Here is a 20,705-nt window from a genome sequence, read left to right as displayed (position 1 = left end):
TCAACACGTAAAGTATGTTAAACGCAGACCTTGCGCGCTTTGGTTTGTTGGGGGGTCCAAACTAAATCGGGCGAGACATTTGATGTACTTCAAGAACGGCGGTGCTGTGGGGGGGGGGGGGGGGGGGCAACATCAAATAGAATGAGAATTAATCGTTGCCTTTGCCTTTAAAACTATGTTTCCAGTTATTAATTTCGTTCTGGACTATGTTTGCGTTATGAATGTCATTGAAAAGTGATTAATGGCCCCGAACGGTAATAGAGGATGTTTTATTTGTGTTTATCATGTCCATTTCCACAGTTCTGTGTTACAGAGCTGACCGTGTTGATCCACATTACCGCCGCAGTGGCTGTAAACTACATTATCTTTTACATGTAGATAAACCATTTAAATTCCGGAATACTTGAAGACTGAAATCGATTTATTTTCGGCAGTTGGCATCACAGACAGAAGAAAACGCTCTATTATAAGCGCGAGTTGGGTTTGCGCAAACATCCACCTTTCCTTCAGAGTTTAGAGCTGCACAGAATTGGGGGGAAATACAGCCAAGCAGGTACATGGAGGTCGGCAATACAGATTTTAAAATATCATGAGGAAAACGACAGTCTTTTACAGACATTCAAGTGTCCAAAGCCAACAATAAATAAAAACAAGTAAATAACTAAGACAGGGCACAATTGGAAGAATAAAACTGAACTCTTTAATTATTGTCCATTTTGCTATATTTTGTGAAAGCTGGTACGTGGTTTTTATATATGTATCTATTCAATGAGGCTTTCCCATCTCCAAATTCAAAGCAACGGAATTAAAAATATATTTCAGCCTTAAAGCATGATACATTTATACAAATTCAAAATAAGCAAGAATGACGTTTCAATTTTCACGAACATGCACTGAACGATATTAATTATCAAAATAGACATCACGGTATGGAATGTACAATATAACCTGTATATGCATAATAGGTACATGGGACGTCAGGCCGGAGATTGGAGACACTGCACCTGTCAAAAACCCATGTAAAACCCAATAGATTTCAGTGCTATTTCATAAATTGGCGTGCCATGACTCTGTAGGACCAATTCATAAACGGTTGATTCATACTGAATATGTATTCAACCTGATACCACGTTTTACAGGTGAACTCGAGAATAAATGGGTTTACCCCGGCTGCTTACAACTTGTGGTAGTCACAGAATGAATTTGATGGGTTCGAAGTGAGGAACTGCATTACATAGATCCATAGCACCGTCCCAAAGTCTTTTCTTTATAGGTTTGCATGCTGTGAGTTGTGTAGGGTAAAAGTATTTGGATGAGAATGTCCAATCAAGTTAATGTAATGGCGATCAATGCCCTGAACAGAGTGCAGGAAGTTGTGTTGCTGCCCTGGGTTTGCAATGGGCATAGTCGGACTCGGGATAAAAGGGAGCCCGGGACTCCGAGCTGAGCCGTGCCAATGCAATGGCTGCGTTCTTGCCATCCCGGCCCCTTGTTGTAATAATGATTCATTTAAACGCGAATTTGTAAACTCTGGAGCGGGGTGAAACTGGTACGAATATTCTGCGTCGTGAGAGGAGATTGGCCCGAATATGGGGTCTGTACATCGGCGAGCTTTGGACTGTAAGAAGGCGAGGATTCGGGCGTATTTGGTGTCCTTGGTCTCCATACGCTCCACCGTCGTCAAATAATGAACAAGGTTCTTCATACACTCGTGGTAACCAGCGTGGAAATAGTTCGCAAACTCTGCTAATAACTCGCCTACATTAAAAAAAAAATCCAGGTTCTGTGTTAACGCAACTATATTCTTACCATGAACGTCGAAAGCTTTGGCCAATATTGGACTTCCAAAACGCTGTCAGAGAAAACAGACCATGCTAATGTAACGACATGAACTTAGCTACATTGTTCGAAATGATGGTAGAAATATATACGCCGTCAAACATCAGTGCTATTCTTGAAAAATTATACCATGCGAATTATTGTTTCCAGCGGGGTGTATGGTAATTTAGAAAACGCATTCAAGTTCAGGAATGTGACGAAGATAGGCTATAGACCCATTTGAATTTGGACCAAGCCGCCTAATATTGATATTGCCATGTGAATTTTCTGATACTGGATGACAGCGTCTTCTTGTACTATTAAAGCAAGGCGTTGGCACAGAGTTTGTAAATGGCAAATGATATATTTTTTTTTTAAAAGGTACAAAGCGCAGATTTCAGGTACTTCCATCCAACGTGGAGTCTTGAGTAGTGGGGGGGGGGGGGAGGGCCGACTTTGACGTGTTTCACTTTTCCAGGTTGGAAACCTTGGTGAAATGGGGGTCGGAGAGTTCACCGACCACTAAAGTTTTTTTTAAATTTTATAAATCCCATGTGCTTAAATGCATCGGTAATCGGTAAATTACATGCGTAACGGCCCCAGAGCGCCACTTCAAACGTGCAGTCTGACGTTTCACTGAAAAGACCACCACTATCCTGTTTAGTCAACGTCGTTTCTTTGCTAGGAGAATGCTGAACGTTGAAGTTTTTTTTTGTTTGTTTTTGGAGTGGAAACACAGCGTTTTTTTTTAATGTGTACAGATACACACAGTGCTGACAAAGGTGAGAAATGGGCTTCAACAGTTGGGGGGGGGGGGGGGGGGGAGTGCTCACTTTTTTAAACTGATGTACACTTGTAAGCTTTCTGGCTCAAGCCTTGCAAGCACATTTCATACTTCACCCCCAGCTTACCAAAGCTAGTGCCGAAATGTTTTGAAGCAAGATTACTTTCTGATGTTTATAAGATGGCCCTTTACCTTTTTCTCTCCCTCTGGCGAAGTCAGCCGAGTGCAGAGCCCTTAAATACTGAACTGTCATTTCCAAAATCTCAGCCTTTTCCAGCTTCCCAGTGCCCTGAAATGAGATCACAACACAATAGCTGCAGGTAATAAACGTTCAGTCTGCTGTGCGCTGGGATGGCAACAGCACTGGTTTGAATAATTTACTGTTTTTCCCCCTTAAATACACGTTAAGAAAGTGTGGAGCAAGTACCTGCTTTGCCAGTGCCATTGGGACAGTTTTACCAAGTTCGTTCAGACAGCGATTGATCCGATCTCTGCGTCTTTTCTCAATCACTTTGTGGGACACTGGAGCAGTCTAAGAAATAACAAAAAAAGACTTGGTTACAGAGAGAAAAGGGGAATGGGAAGACGTAATTTTATTGGGGACACCCCTCCTTGAGAAGGTGGGCGAATTTTCATTGCACTCTACTAGAAACCTAGCTTTCAATAAAAAGGAGTGACAAAATGTACTGTATCAGCAGAAAAAAATAGGCTGGACTGTATTGTAATTTACACTGTTAAAAAACTGTTGCTGCAAAAGGCTAGGGAGAATGCACGAATTTAAAACATGGAGGTGCTCTTACCTTGCGCTGTTTCGTTTTGGAAGACATCTTCAGACAAAGAAGATAAACTGAGCAATTAGCAGCCAAACTTTTCCTCCATGTGTTTTCTGCAGTAAAATAAAACGCGACTGTGCTCCTCCCAGGCTGTAAGTGGCTCCTTATAAAGCGATCATTAAGGGGTCCAGTGCATTCATTGCCTAAATTATTCGACGGGATTAAAGAGCGGGGCATTGGGGAATATATGGTTAAAGAGGTGGCAGAAATCTGGGGCTGAGGTACTATAGACAGGGGTTAGCAGGGGGCAGTCCTGCTTTGTTAATCCACGTGGCTCTTCAAAAGACACGTGATCGCTTTCCGAATATCATTTGCATAGTAATAAAAAGGCGGGAAATGCGAACTAAGGCTGGTGTCTGTCCTGATCCATCAGGGCGCAGTGCGCACAAGAAAAGAAGAAAGGAGAAAGACAAAAAAAAAGTTTCTTTTTTCCCTCTTCCACCCCCCTCTCCCTTTCGATTTCGCCTGTTTACAAAACTCAAGCGAGCGATCCCAGCCCTCAAGCATGTCCGGAGTCATTAAAATAATTAAGTAAGCCTTTAATAGGCTGTTCCGCGAGTTCAAGGGAAGGGAAAGGCTCCCGTTTGTTCTCACACGACTTGGTGACACATCCATTTTATGGAAGATGGCAAGCTTTTGTTTCCACTCATTATTTATTGGAGACCTCGGCAGGTGTGGGACCGGGGCTGGCACACGAACATTGCCGGCTTCAAAACCAGCCCCAGCAGACTTTGGCACACGAGGCTACCCACCACTGGATTCGATTTGGTGGGCTCAATTTGTAGCCTATTATCCTATAAGAAAATGTCTATTGAAACGAATGAATAGTTTCGTTGGCCTAAATTTTAATAATGGGAGATCTTTAAGCATTGTGGGGGGAAGAGAGAGAAAGAAAAAAAAATCAAAGGGAAAATGCAGCTGGTCTAAAAGTGTATTATTCACTGTCACCTGCAAGAGGGAGAGCCTGGAGATCCCTATTCATTTGCCTAATTTTGATCAATTTAACAAACTTTGGGAAAAATTACTCTGGCATTGTTCAAGAGGGCAAAGCTTGATGATCGAATTAGCAGCATGTTCTGATCCGGTAAATGTCATTAGAGAGAAAGAGACAATCGCCTTTAAAATGGTCCCTTTAAATGCGCCAAGTGGAGAAGCCAGGGCGCTAATATTCTAAAGACAGCGCTTTGATATGATAGGCTACTTTGCATCCCGCTTTTGCAATATTATCATAACAAAAATATTTTAACATGCGACTAAGTTAAATGGGAACAAAGCTGCTTTTTTTTTTACAGCGGCCTTTTAAGCAAAGTTTACTTGGCGATTGTTTAGTCTGGTGGCGTTAGTTTAACAGACTCCCCTCCCCACCACATCATCACATCTTTGCGCAGGGGTTTTTTAAATTAAATAATAAAAATATGTTTTCACATTTTGTAAACAATAAACTTATAATTTGTAAAATGTGAAAGGAGCATTGTATTGTACCGCGGGCTGGCATCCGAGATTATGGATGACTTTTTAAAAAAAATGAAAGGAGATGAATATTTACACTCCTCTGTTTTAAAGTCACTTTTGGAGGTCACGGAAAAGACAATAATTTGGTTTGTTTCAGAATTAGCAAAACAAACAAACAATAAATGAAGATGTGGGCATATAAAGTTCAAGAAATACAGCGGACAAGAAAATAAAATGTGTTTCCAAATACTGTACATCTTAATATATAGATATATATATGATCAGATATCTGAAATAGTGGAGAGTCCTTTTATTGGTGATTTTAAATACTTCTCCCAAAGTTTAAAATTAAAATTAAAATCTACAGATTTGTCACATAAATGGAAATGCCCTGTGGAAAAATTCTGTACAATGTAAGTTGTTATTTGCAGAGAGTGATGCCCACGACCTTTTGACTTGCCACAATGTGGCTAGCATCAGTTTGTCAGACAAATCGGTTTAGCTGGGAGTAGTGGCCTTGGCGATGAGCTTTCAATGGGAAATTGTTCTGTTTGAATTAATCTTCAAGTGAAAAAGACGCAAGGTCACTCAAGCAACTCCGTCTTTACAATTATATGGAAAGCATATTTAATGCAGCGATTCTACCTATATACCGTTTACATTTCACTATACGTTAATGTATATTGCCTACTAACTCAAAAGCGAGCAGACTGCCCTAAATCACTGTCCCGTTTTGCTGAATATTTTGCAGTTTAAAAAAAAGACAGATCTTTGTTTTACTTTCATTCAGAGCTCTTTATTTTGCGAGGTACAAATTTCAGTTTTCGGTTTTGGTTACTACAGCCAACATTTTAAACATAATTTGGAGACGACTTTTTTTTTAATCTTTGCGCATGTGAATGCATTACCAGCTAAATTAAAAATATAGAATCCAATTTCTATTGTATATAAGTATGTCCATGACTATTTGTGAAGAAATAATCTATTGTAAAGTTCCCACAGACTGTTCCTTCTTTTTCACGCAGAGTGTGCTATGACAGTGGGACATACTCAAAGTGCAGCTAAATACAGTTTTTTAAGTGATGCTATTCTATTTAACGTGCGATGCACCCCGCGGGGTGCGTTTTGCTTTCCAAACTACACAGGATAAGGCGGCTGACAATTTTTAGCTCTCCAGTGTTCCTATAATTCCCCCATTCACTCCCATTGGTGCTTTTGGATTCTTTTTAGCAGTTGGAACTTTGCTTCAGCATGGCGAGAGAAAGCCACTTCGTTATAATACAGTGATTCTCAAGAGTTAGGACATAAAGGGCGCAGACGCAGGAAAAACTCGGTTGGGATTCACTCTGTTTTAGAGACAGTAGCGAAAGTGCATCTTAGTAACAGCAACTGCAATTTAGATTTATCAGTGTCCTTGTCAGCGCGTTTCTTAATGCAACGTTGAGATGATATCCAAAATGTGGAGCAGCGGAATGCCCAATTTATTCCACGGCTGATCGAGATCTCATAATAATCACAATAAAGTTGGATGGACTAACTTAGACACTCATGCTGTCATTTATGCAACTCTAAATAAATATAACATTTTAATATTTTTCATTAACAAATGTCCCTTTCTTTACAGGTTCCCCAAATCTCTTCCCATTCCATTCTGTGTGATGTCAATAAGTGCGCTGAAGTGATGCGAGACATTCAGCTGAACAGTTTTCCTTCTTTCCCTGTGAGGGAATGTCTTTCTCCCATGTAATACAACCCTGGTGCTCAGTTGAGATGATCTCATGAAAATCATGGAAGCAGACCGGTGTCGTATCTTTTCGTGGTGCAGAGTACCAGTTGCACAAATTAGCCAACGCTCAACTGTTTATGTTTGGCAGATGCAGCAAAGGCCGAAAGGGAGATAAGGAAAAAGGATCGTTCGTAAGTACAAGTAACCAAAGTAAGAATGGGGAAATAAAGCGTTGCATTTATATAGCGCCTTTTGTGACCTCAGGTCATTCAAAGCAGCTTTCTTTACAGTCAATAAAGTACTTTTGAGGTATAGTAATAGAAACATAGAAAATTTACGGCAAGAAGGAGGCCATTCAGCCCATTGTGTCTGTGCCAGCCGAAAAAGAGCTATCCAGCCTAATCCCACTTTCCAGCTCTTGGTCCATAGTCCAGTAGATTACCATACTTCAAGTGCATAAACAAGTACTTTTTAAATGTGATGAAGGTTTTGCCTCTACCACCCTTTCAGACCCTGACTTTCAGATCTCCACCACCCTCTGTGTGAAACATTTCTCCTTAACTCGCGTCTAATCCTTCTAGCAATTACTTTATATTTATGTCCCTTGGTTATTGATCTCTCTGCTAATGGAAATAAGCCCTTGGTACTCATACCATCTAAGCCTCTCATAATTTTATACACCTCTAGGCACTGCTGTAATGTGCACACAGCAAGATCCCATAAACTGCAAGGATATCAGATCATCTGTTTTAAGTGTTGAGGGATGAATGTTGGTCATGACAATGGGCCAGCTCCCTTGCTCTCATCTTCAAATAGTTCTGTGAGATCCTTTATGACTAGCTGAGAGGGAAGGTGTGCCTCAGTTAAACATCTCATTGGCAAGATGGTACCTCTGACAGTACATTGCTCTCTCAGTACTGGAACGTCAGCCTCAATTATGTGCTCACGTCTCTCAAGCTGGGTGTGAACCCACACCTTCTGACTCAGAGGTAAAACTGCTACTCTTGATACTGTGGATCGGAAGGACTTAGAGAGCCATAACCCATGGCTGACTCTAATCAATGTAAGGTAGAAACATAGAAAGATTTATAGCACAGAAGGAGGCCATTCAACCCATCATGTCTGTGCTGGTTGAAAAAGAGCTATCCAGCCCAATCTCATCTTCCAGCTCTTGGTCCGTAACCTAGTAGGTTAAGGAACCTCTAGTGCATATCCAAGTATTTTTTCAAATGCGATGATGGTTTCTGTATCTACCACCTTTTCAGGCAGTGAGTTCCAAACCATGATCAAGACGTTTGCAGATGCCACAAAGTTTGGCCTTGTGGTAGATAACAAAGAGGTTAGCTGTAAACTGCAAGAAACTATCAATGGACTAGACAGGTGGGCAGAAAAGTGACAAATGGAATTCAACCTGGAGAAGTGTGAGGTAATGCATTTGGGGAGGTCAAACAAGGCAAAGGAATACACAATTAATGGGTGAATACTGAGGAGGTGTAGAGGAGGTGAGAGACCTTGGAGTGAATGTCCACAGATCTCTGAAGGTAACCGGACAGGTTGATAAGGTGGTTAAGAAGGCATATGGAGTCCTTTCCTTTATTAGCCAAGGTATAGAATATGAGAACAGGGAGGTTATACTGGAACTATATAAATCATTAGTTAGGCCACAACTTGAGTACTGTGTGCAGTTCTGGTCACCTCATAGCAGAAAGGATGTAGTTGCACTAAAGAGAGTACAGAGGAGATTTACACGAATGTTGCCAGGACTGGAAAATGCAGTTATGAGGAAAGATTGAATAGGCTGGGGTTTTCTCCTTGGAACAGAGAAGGCTGAGGGGAGGTTTGATTGAAATGTACAAAATTGTGTGGGGCCTGGATAGAGTGGAGGTGAAGGACCTATTTAGCTTAGCAGAAAGGTCAGTGACTAGGGGGCATAGATTTAAAGTGATTGGTAGAAAGATTAGAGGGGAGATGAGGAAAAGTCTTTTCACCCAGAGAGTGGTAGGGGTCTGGAACTGAAAGGGTAGCAGAGGCAGAAACCCTTAACTCATTTAAAAGGAGTTTGGATATGCACCTCAAGTGTCATAACTTGCAGGGCTACGGACCAAATGCTGGAAGGTGGGATTAGGCTGGCTGGCTTGTTTTTCACCTGGCACCTACACAATGGGCCAAGTGGCCTCTTTCTGTGCTGTAAAACTTCTAGGATTCTATGATTCTGTAGTTTCTCCCTATCTACTCTGACCAGACCCCTCTTGATTTTGAACACCTCTATCAAATCTCCTCTCAACCTTTTCTTCTGTAAGGTGACTGGCCCCAGCTTCTCCAATCTATCTATTATCTGAAGTCCCTCATCCCTGGAACCATTCTCATAAATCTTTCCTGCATCCTCTCTAAAGCCTTCCCATCCTTCCTAAAGTGTGGTGCTCAGAACTGGACACAATACTCGAGTTGAGGTTGAACTAATGTTTTATATGGGTTCATCATAACTTCCTTGCTTTTGTACTCTATTCCTCTATTTATAAAGCTTTGGATCTTGTATGTTTTATTAACTGCTTTCTCAACCTGCCTTGCTACCTTCAACGGTTTATGCACATATAATGCCTGATCCCTCTGCTCCTGCAGCCCCTTTAGAATTTTACACTTTATTTTACATTGCCCATTACATTCTATTTACCAAGATGTATCCTTTCACTCTTCTCAGCATTAAGTTTCAACTGCCACATGTCTGCCCATTCCATCAGCCTATCACTATCCTCCTCACAGTTCACAATACTCTCAAGTTTTGTGTCATCCACAAAATTTTGAAATTGTGCCCTGTACATCCATCTAGGTCATTAATATATATCAAGAAAAGCAATGGTCCAAATACTGACCCTTGAGGATCCCCACTGTGTACCTTCCTCCAGTCTGAGAAACACTGTTCACCACTACTGTGCTTCCTGTCACTCAGCCAACTTCATATCCATGCTGCTACTGTCCCTTTTATTCCATGGGGCTTTAACTTTGCTGACAAGCTCTTGTCTTTCGGAAGTCCATGTTCACCACATCAACCGCATTACCCTCATCAACTCTCTATGTTACCTGTTACGAGTGCTTCCATTTTTTTGTTAAATTATGAGGATTTGTGTTTTAAAACTAAAAAAAAAATTCCACAGATGCTGGAACTTCGTGTTTTTTTTTTAAAAAGGTCATCAGAAGGTCTTTTGGACTGAGCTTGTAAACAACAGTTACTGGAAGGCACCTGTTTTCAGATAATTACCCAACAGGGTTTTTTTTTGACTTGGGGAAAGATGTTTACAAAGAAGTGACAGGCCAAGATTTATAGGGGTCAGGAGGCTTGATGTTTTTGGTTTCGCTTTGGACAAGCAGTTGGCGTATGGACAATGGTGTGAAAAGTAATTAAAGAATCAACCTGCCAAGGAAAAGGCCCAACTCAGCATGTTCAAGCCATTTGAAAAGCCTGCCACTTTTTCCATCTTTTCGAGAAACTCTGAGAAGCAAGTGTGAGAAACTGCCTGAAACCCCTATTGCTGAATTTTTACTGGAAAGCCTGCCCAAACTGATCTTCAACATCCCCAGACAAAAACTGTTCTAGGTGCATCCCAGTGACAGCAGTCTACGTGTATTTGGGATGCCAAACCAAAACAAAGGACATCTTTCCCTATCTTCTGTTTTTCTTCAAGAATTAGCAAGTATTTGGCCAAAATATTCTTTTTCTGTGATTTTTGTAGTAGAGCTCTAAAGAGTAAATCTATATTTTTGGTTAACCAGTGTATATGTATGTGTATGAGGAGCTAAGATAAAAAGGGAACTTTTATATTTCAATCTGCATGTTAATGCTTTGCATTGTTGCTGGTTAAGACTTCTTTTATAATAAACTGATAATTTTGTTCTTTATTAAAGAAACCTGGTTGGTGTATTTTATTCTGAGATAAAAATAGAGTCTATGATTGACTGTATCGGTAACTGGGAAAAAAATTAAATATATGTTGTGACCTGTGGAGAAGTGGAACTAGAAAAACAGTGCACTCCTCCCACCTCGATTGCAACATACCTCATCAAAAAATTCAATCATAGAATGGTTACAGCACAGAAGGAAGCCTTTCAGCCCATTGTGACCATGCCAGCTCTCTGCAAGAACAACTCACCTAGTCCCACTCCCCTGCCTTTTCCCCGTAGCCTTGCAAATATTTTCTGTTCAGATAATTATCCAGTTCTCTATTGAAGACTTCAAATGAATTTGCCTCCACCACACTCTCAGACAGTGCATTCCAGACACTAACCACGCGCTGAATAAAAAAGTTTTCCTCATGTCACTGTGGATTCCTTTGCTAATCATCTCAAATCGGTGTCCTCTGGTTCTGGATCCTTTGGCCAATGGGAACAGTTTTTTTCCTATCCACTCCAGCCAGCCCACATGATTTTGAACTCCTCTTAATTATCTCTTCTCTAACTGAACAGACCCACTTCCCCAATCTATCCAAGTAAATGGGCGGCACAGTGGCGCAGTGGTTAGCACCGCAGCCTCACAGCTCCAGGGACCCGGGTTCGATTCTGGGTACTGCCTGTGCGGAGTTTGCAAGTTCTCCCTGTGTCTGCGTGGGTTTCCTCCGGGTGCTCCGGTTTCCTCCCACATGCCAAAGATTTGCAGGTTGATAGGTTAATTGGCCATTATAAATTGCCCCTAGTATAGGTAGGTGGTAGGGAAATATATAGGGACAGGTGGGGATGTGGTAGGAATATGGGATTAGTGTAGGATTAGTATGAAAGGGTGGTTGATGGTCAGCACAGACTCGGTGGGCCGAAGGGCCTGTTTCAGTGCTGTATCTCTAAACTAAACTAAACTAAATGAAGTTCCTCATCTCTGGAACCATTCTCGTGAATCTTTTCTGCACCCTCTGTAATGCCTTAACATTCTTCCTAAACTGTGTTGCCCAGAACTGGACACAATACACCAGTTGAGGCCGAACCAGTGTTTTATACAGGTTTCTTGGTTTTGGTTTTGCTTGATTACTTGGTTTTGCACTCTATGCCCCTGTTTATAAAGCCCAGATCCCAAAAGCACTGAGAGGGAAGATGGGAGCTCAGTCCAGGAAGCAAGAAACAACAAGAGCAGCGGGGCTACAAACAGCGCTGAGAAAGAAGACAGGTGCTCAGTCCAAGCAGCGAGAAACAGCACGAGCAGTGGGACGAGGCTGTAACTAGGAGCCAGCCAGAGCCCAGATTCAGAAAGAAAATTGCGGTGTGATATCACAGTGAAGCAGGTGAGTATTTTGCTCGCTTATCTTTCAAAACTCAGATAATTTATTAGTAATTGTAAGGCTTTATTAAGTATTAGTAGGGATTATCAATATTAGTAAGGTTTATTAACAGCAGTAAGGTTTATTATTATTGGCAAAGCTTTATTAGCATTGGTAAGATTTATTCTCTGTAGCAAGGTTTATTAGCAGTAACAAGGTTATTAGTTAATAAATAAAACAATGGCAGGTCTGTTCCAACCTCAAGAGTGTATTTCCTGTGCAGTGTGGGAACTCCAGGACTCTTCCCAAGTCCTGGATAACCACTTGTGCTGGAAATGTCGCCAGTTGCAGCAGCTTGAGCTCCTTGTTTCAGAACTTGAGCAGCAGCTGGCAACACTGTGGTGCATCCATGAGGGTGAGAGCTTTGTGGATAGCACATTTATAGATGTGGTCACCCGACAGCATAAAGGAATGCAGGGAAACAGGGAATGGGTGACCATCAGACAGTCAAAAAGAAACAGGCAGGTAGTGCAGGAGTCCCCTCAGTGCATCCCATTCTCCAACCAGTATTCAGTTCAGAATACTGATGAGGATGTTGGTTCATCTGGTGGGTGTAGCCCGAGCCAAATCCATGGCACCACAGGTGGTTCAGCTGTACAGAGAGGTGCAAGGAAGACTGGGAGAACAATAGTGATAGGTGATTCTATAGTTAGGGAAGCAGACAGGCGTTTTTGTGATCACAGACATAAATCCAGAATGGTATGTTGCCTGCCTGGTGCCAGGGTCATGGATGTCACTGTCTGGCTGCAGAACATTCTGCAGGAGGAGGGTGAAGCTAGAGGTCATAGTCCATATCGGTACTAATGACAGGTAGCAAAAGGGATGAGGTACTCCAGGCAGAGTTTAAGAAGTTAGGAAAGACAAAAGCAGGGCCTTAAAGGTTGTAATCTCCGGATTACTCCCACTGCCACGTGCTAGTGATCATAGAAATAGGAGGTTAGAGCAGATGAAAGCATGGCTGGAGACAAGGTGCAGGAGGAAGAGCTTTAGATTCCTTGGGCATTGTGTCCCATTCTGAGGGAGGTGGGACCTGTACAAGTAGGATGGTTTGCAGCTCAATCGGGCCAGGACAAATATCCTTGCGGGGACGTTTGCTAGTGCTGTTGGGCAGGATTTAAACTGGTTTGTCAGGGTGATGGGAACCTGAGGGTGAATTCAGATGGGACAAAATCAGAAACGTAAATGGAAGGTAGAAAAGTAGTGAATGAGTCTGGAAGGTAGAGGAAACAAGGGTGAGAAAATGTTTTTAAAAGTTTGGCAGTGCTCAAGGGTATATACTTCAATGCAAATAAAACAGACAAACTGAGGGCACAGATAGACACGTATGATATCATAGCTATTACAGAAACATGGCTTAAAGAGGGACAGGAATGGCAGCTCAACGTTCCTGGTTGCAGTATTTTCAGACGAGACAGAAAGGGGGATAATAAAGGAGAGCGGTGGCAATTTTGGTTGAAGAAACAATTACTGCTGTGAAGAGGGATGATATGTTAAAAGGTTATCACATGAGGCCATATAGATTGAGCTAAGGAACAAAAAAGGGGCAGTCACACTACTGGGAATGTACTGTAGTCTCCCAAACAGTCAGAGGGAAATAGAAGAGCAAAAATGTAGACAAATCTCTGAGAAGTGCAAAAACAATAGGGCAGTAATAGTAGGGGATTTTAACTAACCCAACATTAACTGGGATAGTTTTAGTGTGAAAGGAATGGAGGGAACAGAATTTTTGAAGTGCATTCAGGAGAACATTTTTGGTCAATATGTAGCAAGTCCAACAAGAGAGGGCATGGTTTTGGACTTAGTTTTAGGAAATGTAGCTGGGCAGGTGGAAGGAGTAGTAATGGGAAGTATTTTGGGAGTAGTGATCATAATTCAGTTAGTTTTAACATAATTATGGATAATGACAAATAGAGAACAGGAGTTAAAGTTCTAAATTGGGGTAAGGCTAATTTTACTAAGCCAAGGAGTGATTTTTTAAAAATTCATTTATGGGATGTGGGCGTCACTGGCTATGCCAGCATTTATTGCCCATCCTTAATTGCCCTTGAGAAGCTGGTGGTGAGCTGCCTTCTTGAACCGCTGCAGTACATGTGAGGTAGGTACACCCACAGTGATGTTAGGAAGGGAGTTCCAGGATTTTGACCCAGCAACAGTGAAGGAATGGCAATATAGTACCAAGTCAGGATGGTGTGTGACTTGGATGGGAACTTGCAGGTGGTGGTGTTCCCATGCATCTGCTGCTCTTGTCCTTCGAGGTGGTAGAGGTCGCGGGTTTGGAAGGTGCTGTCTAAGGAGCCTTGGTGCATTGCTGCACTGCATCTTGTAGATGGTACACACTGCTGCCACTGTGCATCAGTGGTGGAGGGAGTGAATGTTTGTGAATCGTGTGCCAATCAAGTGGGCTGCTTTGTCCTGGATGGTGTCAAGCTTCTTGAGTGATGTTGGAGCTGCACCCATCCAGGCAAGTGGAGAGTATTCCATCACACTCTTGACTTGTGCCTTGTAGATGGTGGACAGGCTTTGGGGAGTCAGGAGGTGAGTTACTCACCTCAGGATTCCTAGCCTCTGACCTGCTCTTGTAGCCACGGTATTTATATGGCTACTCCAGTTCAGTTTCTGGTCAATGGTAGCCCCTAGGATGTTGTTAGTGGGGGATTCAGCAATGGTAATGCCATTGAATGTCAATTTAGCACAAGTGAACTGGAAACAGCTACTTCAGTGACAGAGCAGTGGGAGGCATTCAAAGGGGAGATTAAAGGCGTTCAGAGTAAACATGTTCCTAAAAAGAAAAAGGGGGGGACAGCTAAATCTAGAGCCCCTTGGATGCCAAGGAGCGTACAAGGTAAGATAAGGCAGAAAAGGAAAGCTTATGTCAGACACCAAGAACTCAATACGACATAAAACTGAGAGAAGTATAGAAAGTGGAGGGGTGAAATCAAGAAGGAAATTAGGAAAGCAAAGAGGGCATCAAAGAATATTGGCAAGTAAAATCAAGGAGAAGCCAAAGATGCTTTATCAATACATTGAGTATGAGGATAACTAAGGAAAGAGTAGAGCCTATAAAAGACCAAAAAGGTAACCTATGTGTAGAGGTGGAAGATGTGGGTATGGTTCTGAATGAATACTTTGTGTTTGTCTTTAAAGAGGGGGTGATGCAGATATTGCAGTGAAGGAGGAGGAGTGTGAAATATTGGATGTGATAAACATAGGGAGAGAGGAAGTATTAACGGGATTAGCATCCTTGAAAGTGGATAAATAACCAGGGCCAAATGAAATGTACCCCAAGCTATTAAAAGAAACCAGGGAGGAAATAATGGATGCTCTGACCATCATTTTCCAATCCTCATTGGATGCAGGTGTAGTGCCGGAGGATTGGAGGATGGCTAATGTTGTACCTTTGCTTAAAAAGGGAGTGAGGTAGAGACCAAATAATTACAGGCCAGTCAGTCTAACTTTGATTGTAGGCAAATTATTGGAATCAATTCTGTGAGACAGGATAAACTGTCACTTAGAAAGGCACAGATTAATCTAGGATAAGTCAACATGGATTTGTTAAGGGAAGATCTTGTCTGACCAACTTGATTGAATTTTTTGAGGAGGCAACAAGGAGAATTGATGAGGGTTGTGCAGTTGATGTAGTCTACATGGATTTTAACAAGGTCCCATATGGCAAACTGGTTAAAAAAATAAAAGCCCAAGCATCCAGGGGAATGTAGCAAACTGGATACAGAATTGGTTCGGGGGCAGGAAACAAAGGGTAATCGTTGATGGGTGTTTTTGCGACTAGAAGGCTGTTTCCAGTGGGGTTCTGCAGAGCTCTAATACTAGGTCCCCTGCTTTTTGTGGTATATAGTAACAATTTGGATGTAAATGTAGGAGGCATGATCAAGAAGGTTTGCAGACAACACCAAAAATGGCCCTGTGGTTCATAGTGAGGAGGGAAGCTGTAGACTGCAGGAAGATATAAACGGACTAGTCAGGTGGGCAGAAAAGTGGCAAATTGAATTCAACCTGGAGAAGTGTGAGGTGATGCATTTGGGGAGGTCAAACAAAGCAAAGGATTACACAGTAAATGGGAGGATACTAAGAGGTGTAAAGGAAATAAGGGACCTTGGAATGCATGTCCACAGATCCCTGAAGGTAGCAGGACAGGTTGATAAAGTGGTTAAGAAAGCATATGGAATACTTTCCTTTATTAGCCGAGGCATAGAATATAAGAGCAGGGAGGTTATGCTGGAGTTATATAAAATGCTGCGTGCAGTTCTGTTCACCTCATTACAGAAAGGAAGTGATTGCACTGGAGAGGGTACAGAGGAGATTTACAAGGATGTTGCCAGGACTGGAAAATTGCAGCTATGAGGAAAGATTGGATAGACTGGGGTTGTTTTCCTTGGAACAGAGGAGACTGACGGGAGAGTTGATTGAGGTGTACAAGGTTGTGAGAGGACTGAATAGCAAGGATGGGAAGGACCTATTTCCCTTAGCAGAAGGGTCAGTGACTGGAGGGGGGGGGGGCATAGATTTAAAGTGATTGGTAGAACGATTAGAGAGGAGATGAGGAAAGATTTTTTTCACCCAGAGGGTGGTAGGGGTCTGGAACTCACTGCCTGGAAGGGTGGTAGAGGCAGAAACCCTCAATTCATATGGATATGCACCTGAAGTTCTGTAACCTCCAAGGATGCGGACAAAGTGCTGGAAAATGGAATTGGGCTGGATGGCTCGTCTTTCATTAGGTGCAGACACGATGGGCAGAGTGGTCTCCTTCTGTGCCGTAAATGTTTCTACATTTTCTAAGTATTCCAAATATCGGTAGAGGAAGAATGTGCAGGGATGTGGGGAGATAGCAGGGAGTGGCAGTATGTGAATTGCTCCGTAGGAGGGTCAGCATGGACATGATGAATTGAATGACCTTCTTCTGTGCTGTAACATTTTTATGATTCTATGATACAACCTGCCCTGCAACCTTCAATGATCCATCTACTCCTGCACCCCCTTTAGAATTGCATCCTTTAATTTAATTAAGTTAGTTAAACAGATTTTTCCTGAACGAATCTGTGCTTACTTTCCTTAATTAATCCACATTTGTCCAAGTGACTATTAATTTTGTCCCAGTTGTTACGGAACTGTTTTTTTCTCCTCTGTTTAAAACAGTGTGCCTTTAAGATTCTGTTTAAAAACAGTGTGCCTTTAAGACTGAGCACAATGTGTCAGCAGCTGCACCCGTTTCCTAGGTCACAGCAGGAGAGAGAGAAGGTCACATGGTGTACTATAACTTTTAACTGTGGATAAAGACTGGCTTCAACCAGTCTGAACTAGAGACCGGCAAAGCGTGCTTCGCTGAAAGGACGGATCCCTCTCTCTTAGCAGGAAAATCTACATTTATCTTCAGGTTCTGTGTTGCCTAAGGAGAGAAAAAAAACCTGGAGAAAAAAAACATTTGCTTTCAAGAGGGACTCTCTGTCATTTGTTTGTGTTTGCTGCAATTCTCAGTGAAGTTTCTACTGAAAAACTACCAATTTTAGAATCCAAATAGACCTGTGGTTATACTCCTTGTTAAAAGAACTGCATGATGCCTGCTGCAACCAAAGTGCTTCGAATGACTATTAAAAAACTGTTTCGTTGAATTCACCTGGAGACTTTGAGTGGCATATGATTGTTCTAATCTGGGACACCTCACCTACCAGGAGTGTAACTCACCAGGACTTACAAATCAGCTACTTATTTATTTCCTAAGACATACTATTTTTAAAACGGGTTAACTGTTCTTAGTTTTTGAATGTATGTGTGTGAATGGGGGAGTAGAACCGGTTGTGTCACATCAATATTACAAACCTTATTGAGTTTTTCGAGAAGGTGACCAAACAGGTGGATGAGGGTAAAGCAGTGGATGTGGTGTATATGGATTTCAGTAAGGCATTTGATAAGGTTCCCCATGGTAGGCTATTGCAGAAAATACGGAAGTATGGGGTTGAAGGTGATTTAGAGCTTTGGATCAGAAATTGGCTAGCTGAAAGAAGACAGAGGGTGGTGGTTGATGGCAAATGTTCATCCTGGAGTTTAGTTACTAGTGGTGTACCGCAAGGATCTGTTTTGGGGCCACTGCTGTTTGTCATTTTTATAAATAACCTGGAAGAGGGTGTAGAAGGGTGGGTTAGTAAATTTGCGGATGACACGAAGGTCGGTGGAGTTGTGGATAGTGCCAAAGGATGTTGTAGGGTACAGAGGGACATAGATAGGCTGCAGAGCTGGGCTGAGAGATGGCAAATGGAGTTTAATGCGGAAAAGTGTGAGGTGATTCACTTTGGAAGGAGTAACAGGAATGCAGTGTACTGGGCTAATGGGAAGATTCTTGGTAATGTAGATGAACAGAGAGATCTTGGTGTCCAGGTACATAAATCCCTGAAGGTTGCTACCCAGGTTAATAGGGCTGTTAAGAAGGCATATGGTGTGTTAGCTTTTATTAGTAGGGGGATCGAGTTTCGGAGCCACGAGGTCATGCTGCAGCTGTACAAAACTCTGGTGAGACCGCACCTGGAGTATTGCGTGCAGTTCTGGTCACCGCATTATAGGAAGGATGTGGAAGCTTTGGAAAGGGTGCAGAGGAGATTTACTAGGATGTTGCCTGGTATGGAGGGAAAGTCTTACGAGGAAAGGCTGAGGGACTTGAGGTTGTTGGAGACAAGGAGGAGGAGAGGTGACTTAATAGAGAAATATAAGATAATCAGAGGGTTAGATAGGGTGGATAGTGAGAGTCTTTTTCCTCGGATGGTGATGGCAAACACGAGGGGACATAGCTTTAAGTTGAGGGGTGATGGATATAGGACAGATGTCAGAGGTAGTTTCTTTACTCAGAGAGTAGTAGGGGCGTGGAACGCCCTGCCTGCAGCAGTAGTAGACTCGCCAACTTTAAGGGCATTTAAGTGGTCATTGGATAGACATATGGATGAAAATGGAATAGTGTAGGTCAGATGGTTTCACAGGTCGGCGCAACATCGAGGGCCGAAGGGCCTGTACTGCGCTGTAATATTCTAATTCTAATATGTTAAAGCAATATTATCGCGGGGAGGAGGACAAGCCAGTACAGGTATGTCAGGTAATTGGGACTGTTGAGAAGGGAAAGGATAATGAGGATGAGGCAGAAGGAGGCCTAGGCTATTCTCAGATTGAACCTCCAACTATCAGATTCGCAAATACAGAATGGCTAGGAAAATTGGACAACATGCTTTTGCACTTAGAGGCAAAACAACGTGAAGACCTAACCAGGCTTTTCACAGCATTTCTAAGAATAAGCCAGGATGTACAATCTTAACTACAAATGATGGGGATAATGGGGAATCTGTTCCGTTAAAGCGACATCCTTACCGCTTAAGTCCAGACAAAGAGGCCCAAGTAAAAGCAGAAATCCAATACATGCTGGAAAACAGCTTGATTGACCCTAGTCAAAGCAGCCGAGTTCACCAGTAGTTCTAGTACCTAAACCTGACGGGTCAACCCATTTTGTACAGACCACAGAAAAGTCAATGCAGTAATGAAGGAAGGCTCGTATTCAATTCCACGTTTAGAAGACTGTACCGACAGAATGGGCAGTGCTAGATTTCTTACCAAGATCAACTTGTTAAAGGGATACTGGCAAGTTCCTTTGACTCCTCGAGCCAAAGAGATATCAGCTTTTGTAACACCTGACGGTCTTTATCAGTGCCGGATGATGCCAGTCGGCTAAAAAATGCCCCAGCCACTTTTCAAAGATTAATGAATTATGTGGTAGCCAGTGTTTGCAACTCTGTAGCATATCTCGATTATGTACGAATATACAGTAACACTTGGCAAGAACATTTAAACCAGCTAAAAATTCTGTTTAAAAAGTTGCAAGCAGCGGACTTAGTAGTAAGTCTGGCAAAAAGCAAATTCGGAAAAGCAAGAGTAACTTACCTCGGACACATAGTGGGGCAAGGACAGTTAACCATTGTTAGCTTTTGAATGTATGTGTGTGAATGGGGGAGTTAGGATAAATAAGAAGTTATAAGGTCTTTAGACATAAATTTATCTTAATAGTTTTTAAGACTTGGTTTATTAATAAACAATTAATTTGCTGTTGTCTAAAGATACCTGGTCTGGTGTATTCTGGGGTTTACTAAAGTGTTTAATTTGGCTAATTTCCGGTAGGTGGGAAAGCTTTAATAATATGCTGCGACCTGTGGAGTATTGGAATTGAATTGACAGTACATTACTCCCGCCTCGGTCGTAACACAGTCTATCTGTGCCTCAGCTCGTCTGCCTTATTCACTGGACTCCTTGCATCGAAGTATATACCATCAATCACTGAACAACTCCTTTGCTGTCTATTTTCTAGCCTTTCTTTCCTCAACATTCCATAGTTGCTTGTGAATTTTCTGCCTTCTATTTCCAGCTTTGTTTCTCTCTCTTCTGAATCTAAACTCAGGTGCCCAACCCCCTGCCAAACTGCTTTAAACCCTTCCCAACAGCACAAGCAAACCTCCTGCCACAATATTGTTCCCAGCCTTGTTGAAGCACAATTCATCTGGCTTTTACACGTCCCACCTCGCCCAATGCTCCAGGAATCTAAAGCCCTCCCTTCTGCACCATCTCTCCAGCCATGTATTTATCTGCACTATCCTTTGATTTCTGCACTCACTAGCATGTGGCACCAAGAGTAATCTAGAGATTACTACCTTTGAAGTCCTACTTTATAATCTCTTTCTGCCTTCATGTCAGTGCCAGCAAAAAAGAGCTATCAGCCTCATCCCACTTTCCAGCTCTTGGCCTATAGCTGTGTA

The 20,705-nt window shown here is 42.2% G+C and overlaps 1 protein-coding gene across 1 annotated transcript; it reads right to left on the bottom strand.

Moving 5' to 3' along the window:
- Positions 1 to 1,267: 1,267 nt before the first annotated feature.
- On the bottom strand, positions 1,268 to 3,429 carry helt (helt bHLH transcription factor). Its single transcript, XM_068028783.1, has 4 exons — positions 3,403 to 3,429; positions 3,030 to 3,134; positions 2,795 to 2,891; positions 1,268 to 1,758 (listed from the first exon to the last, which is right to left on the bottom strand). Exons 1-4 carry the CDS (start codon positions 3,427 to 3,429, stop codon positions 1,268 to 1,270), a joined length of 720 nt encoding a protein of 239 aa, XP_067884884.1.
- Between the last annotated feature and the right edge of the window lie 17,276 nt (positions 3,430 to 20,705).

The sequence above is a fragment of the Heterodontus francisci genome, chromosome 4 (genome assembly GCF_036365525.1).
Source record: "Heterodontus francisci isolate sHetFra1 chromosome 4, sHetFra1.hap1, whole genome shotgun sequence".
In the NCBI taxonomy this organism is placed as follows: domain Eukaryota; kingdom Metazoa; phylum Chordata; class Chondrichthyes; order Heterodontiformes; family Heterodontidae; genus Heterodontus; species Heterodontus francisci.
The sequence above is the reverse complement of the archived record's forward strand: the minus strand, read 5'-3'. Positions and strand labels throughout refer to the sequence as shown.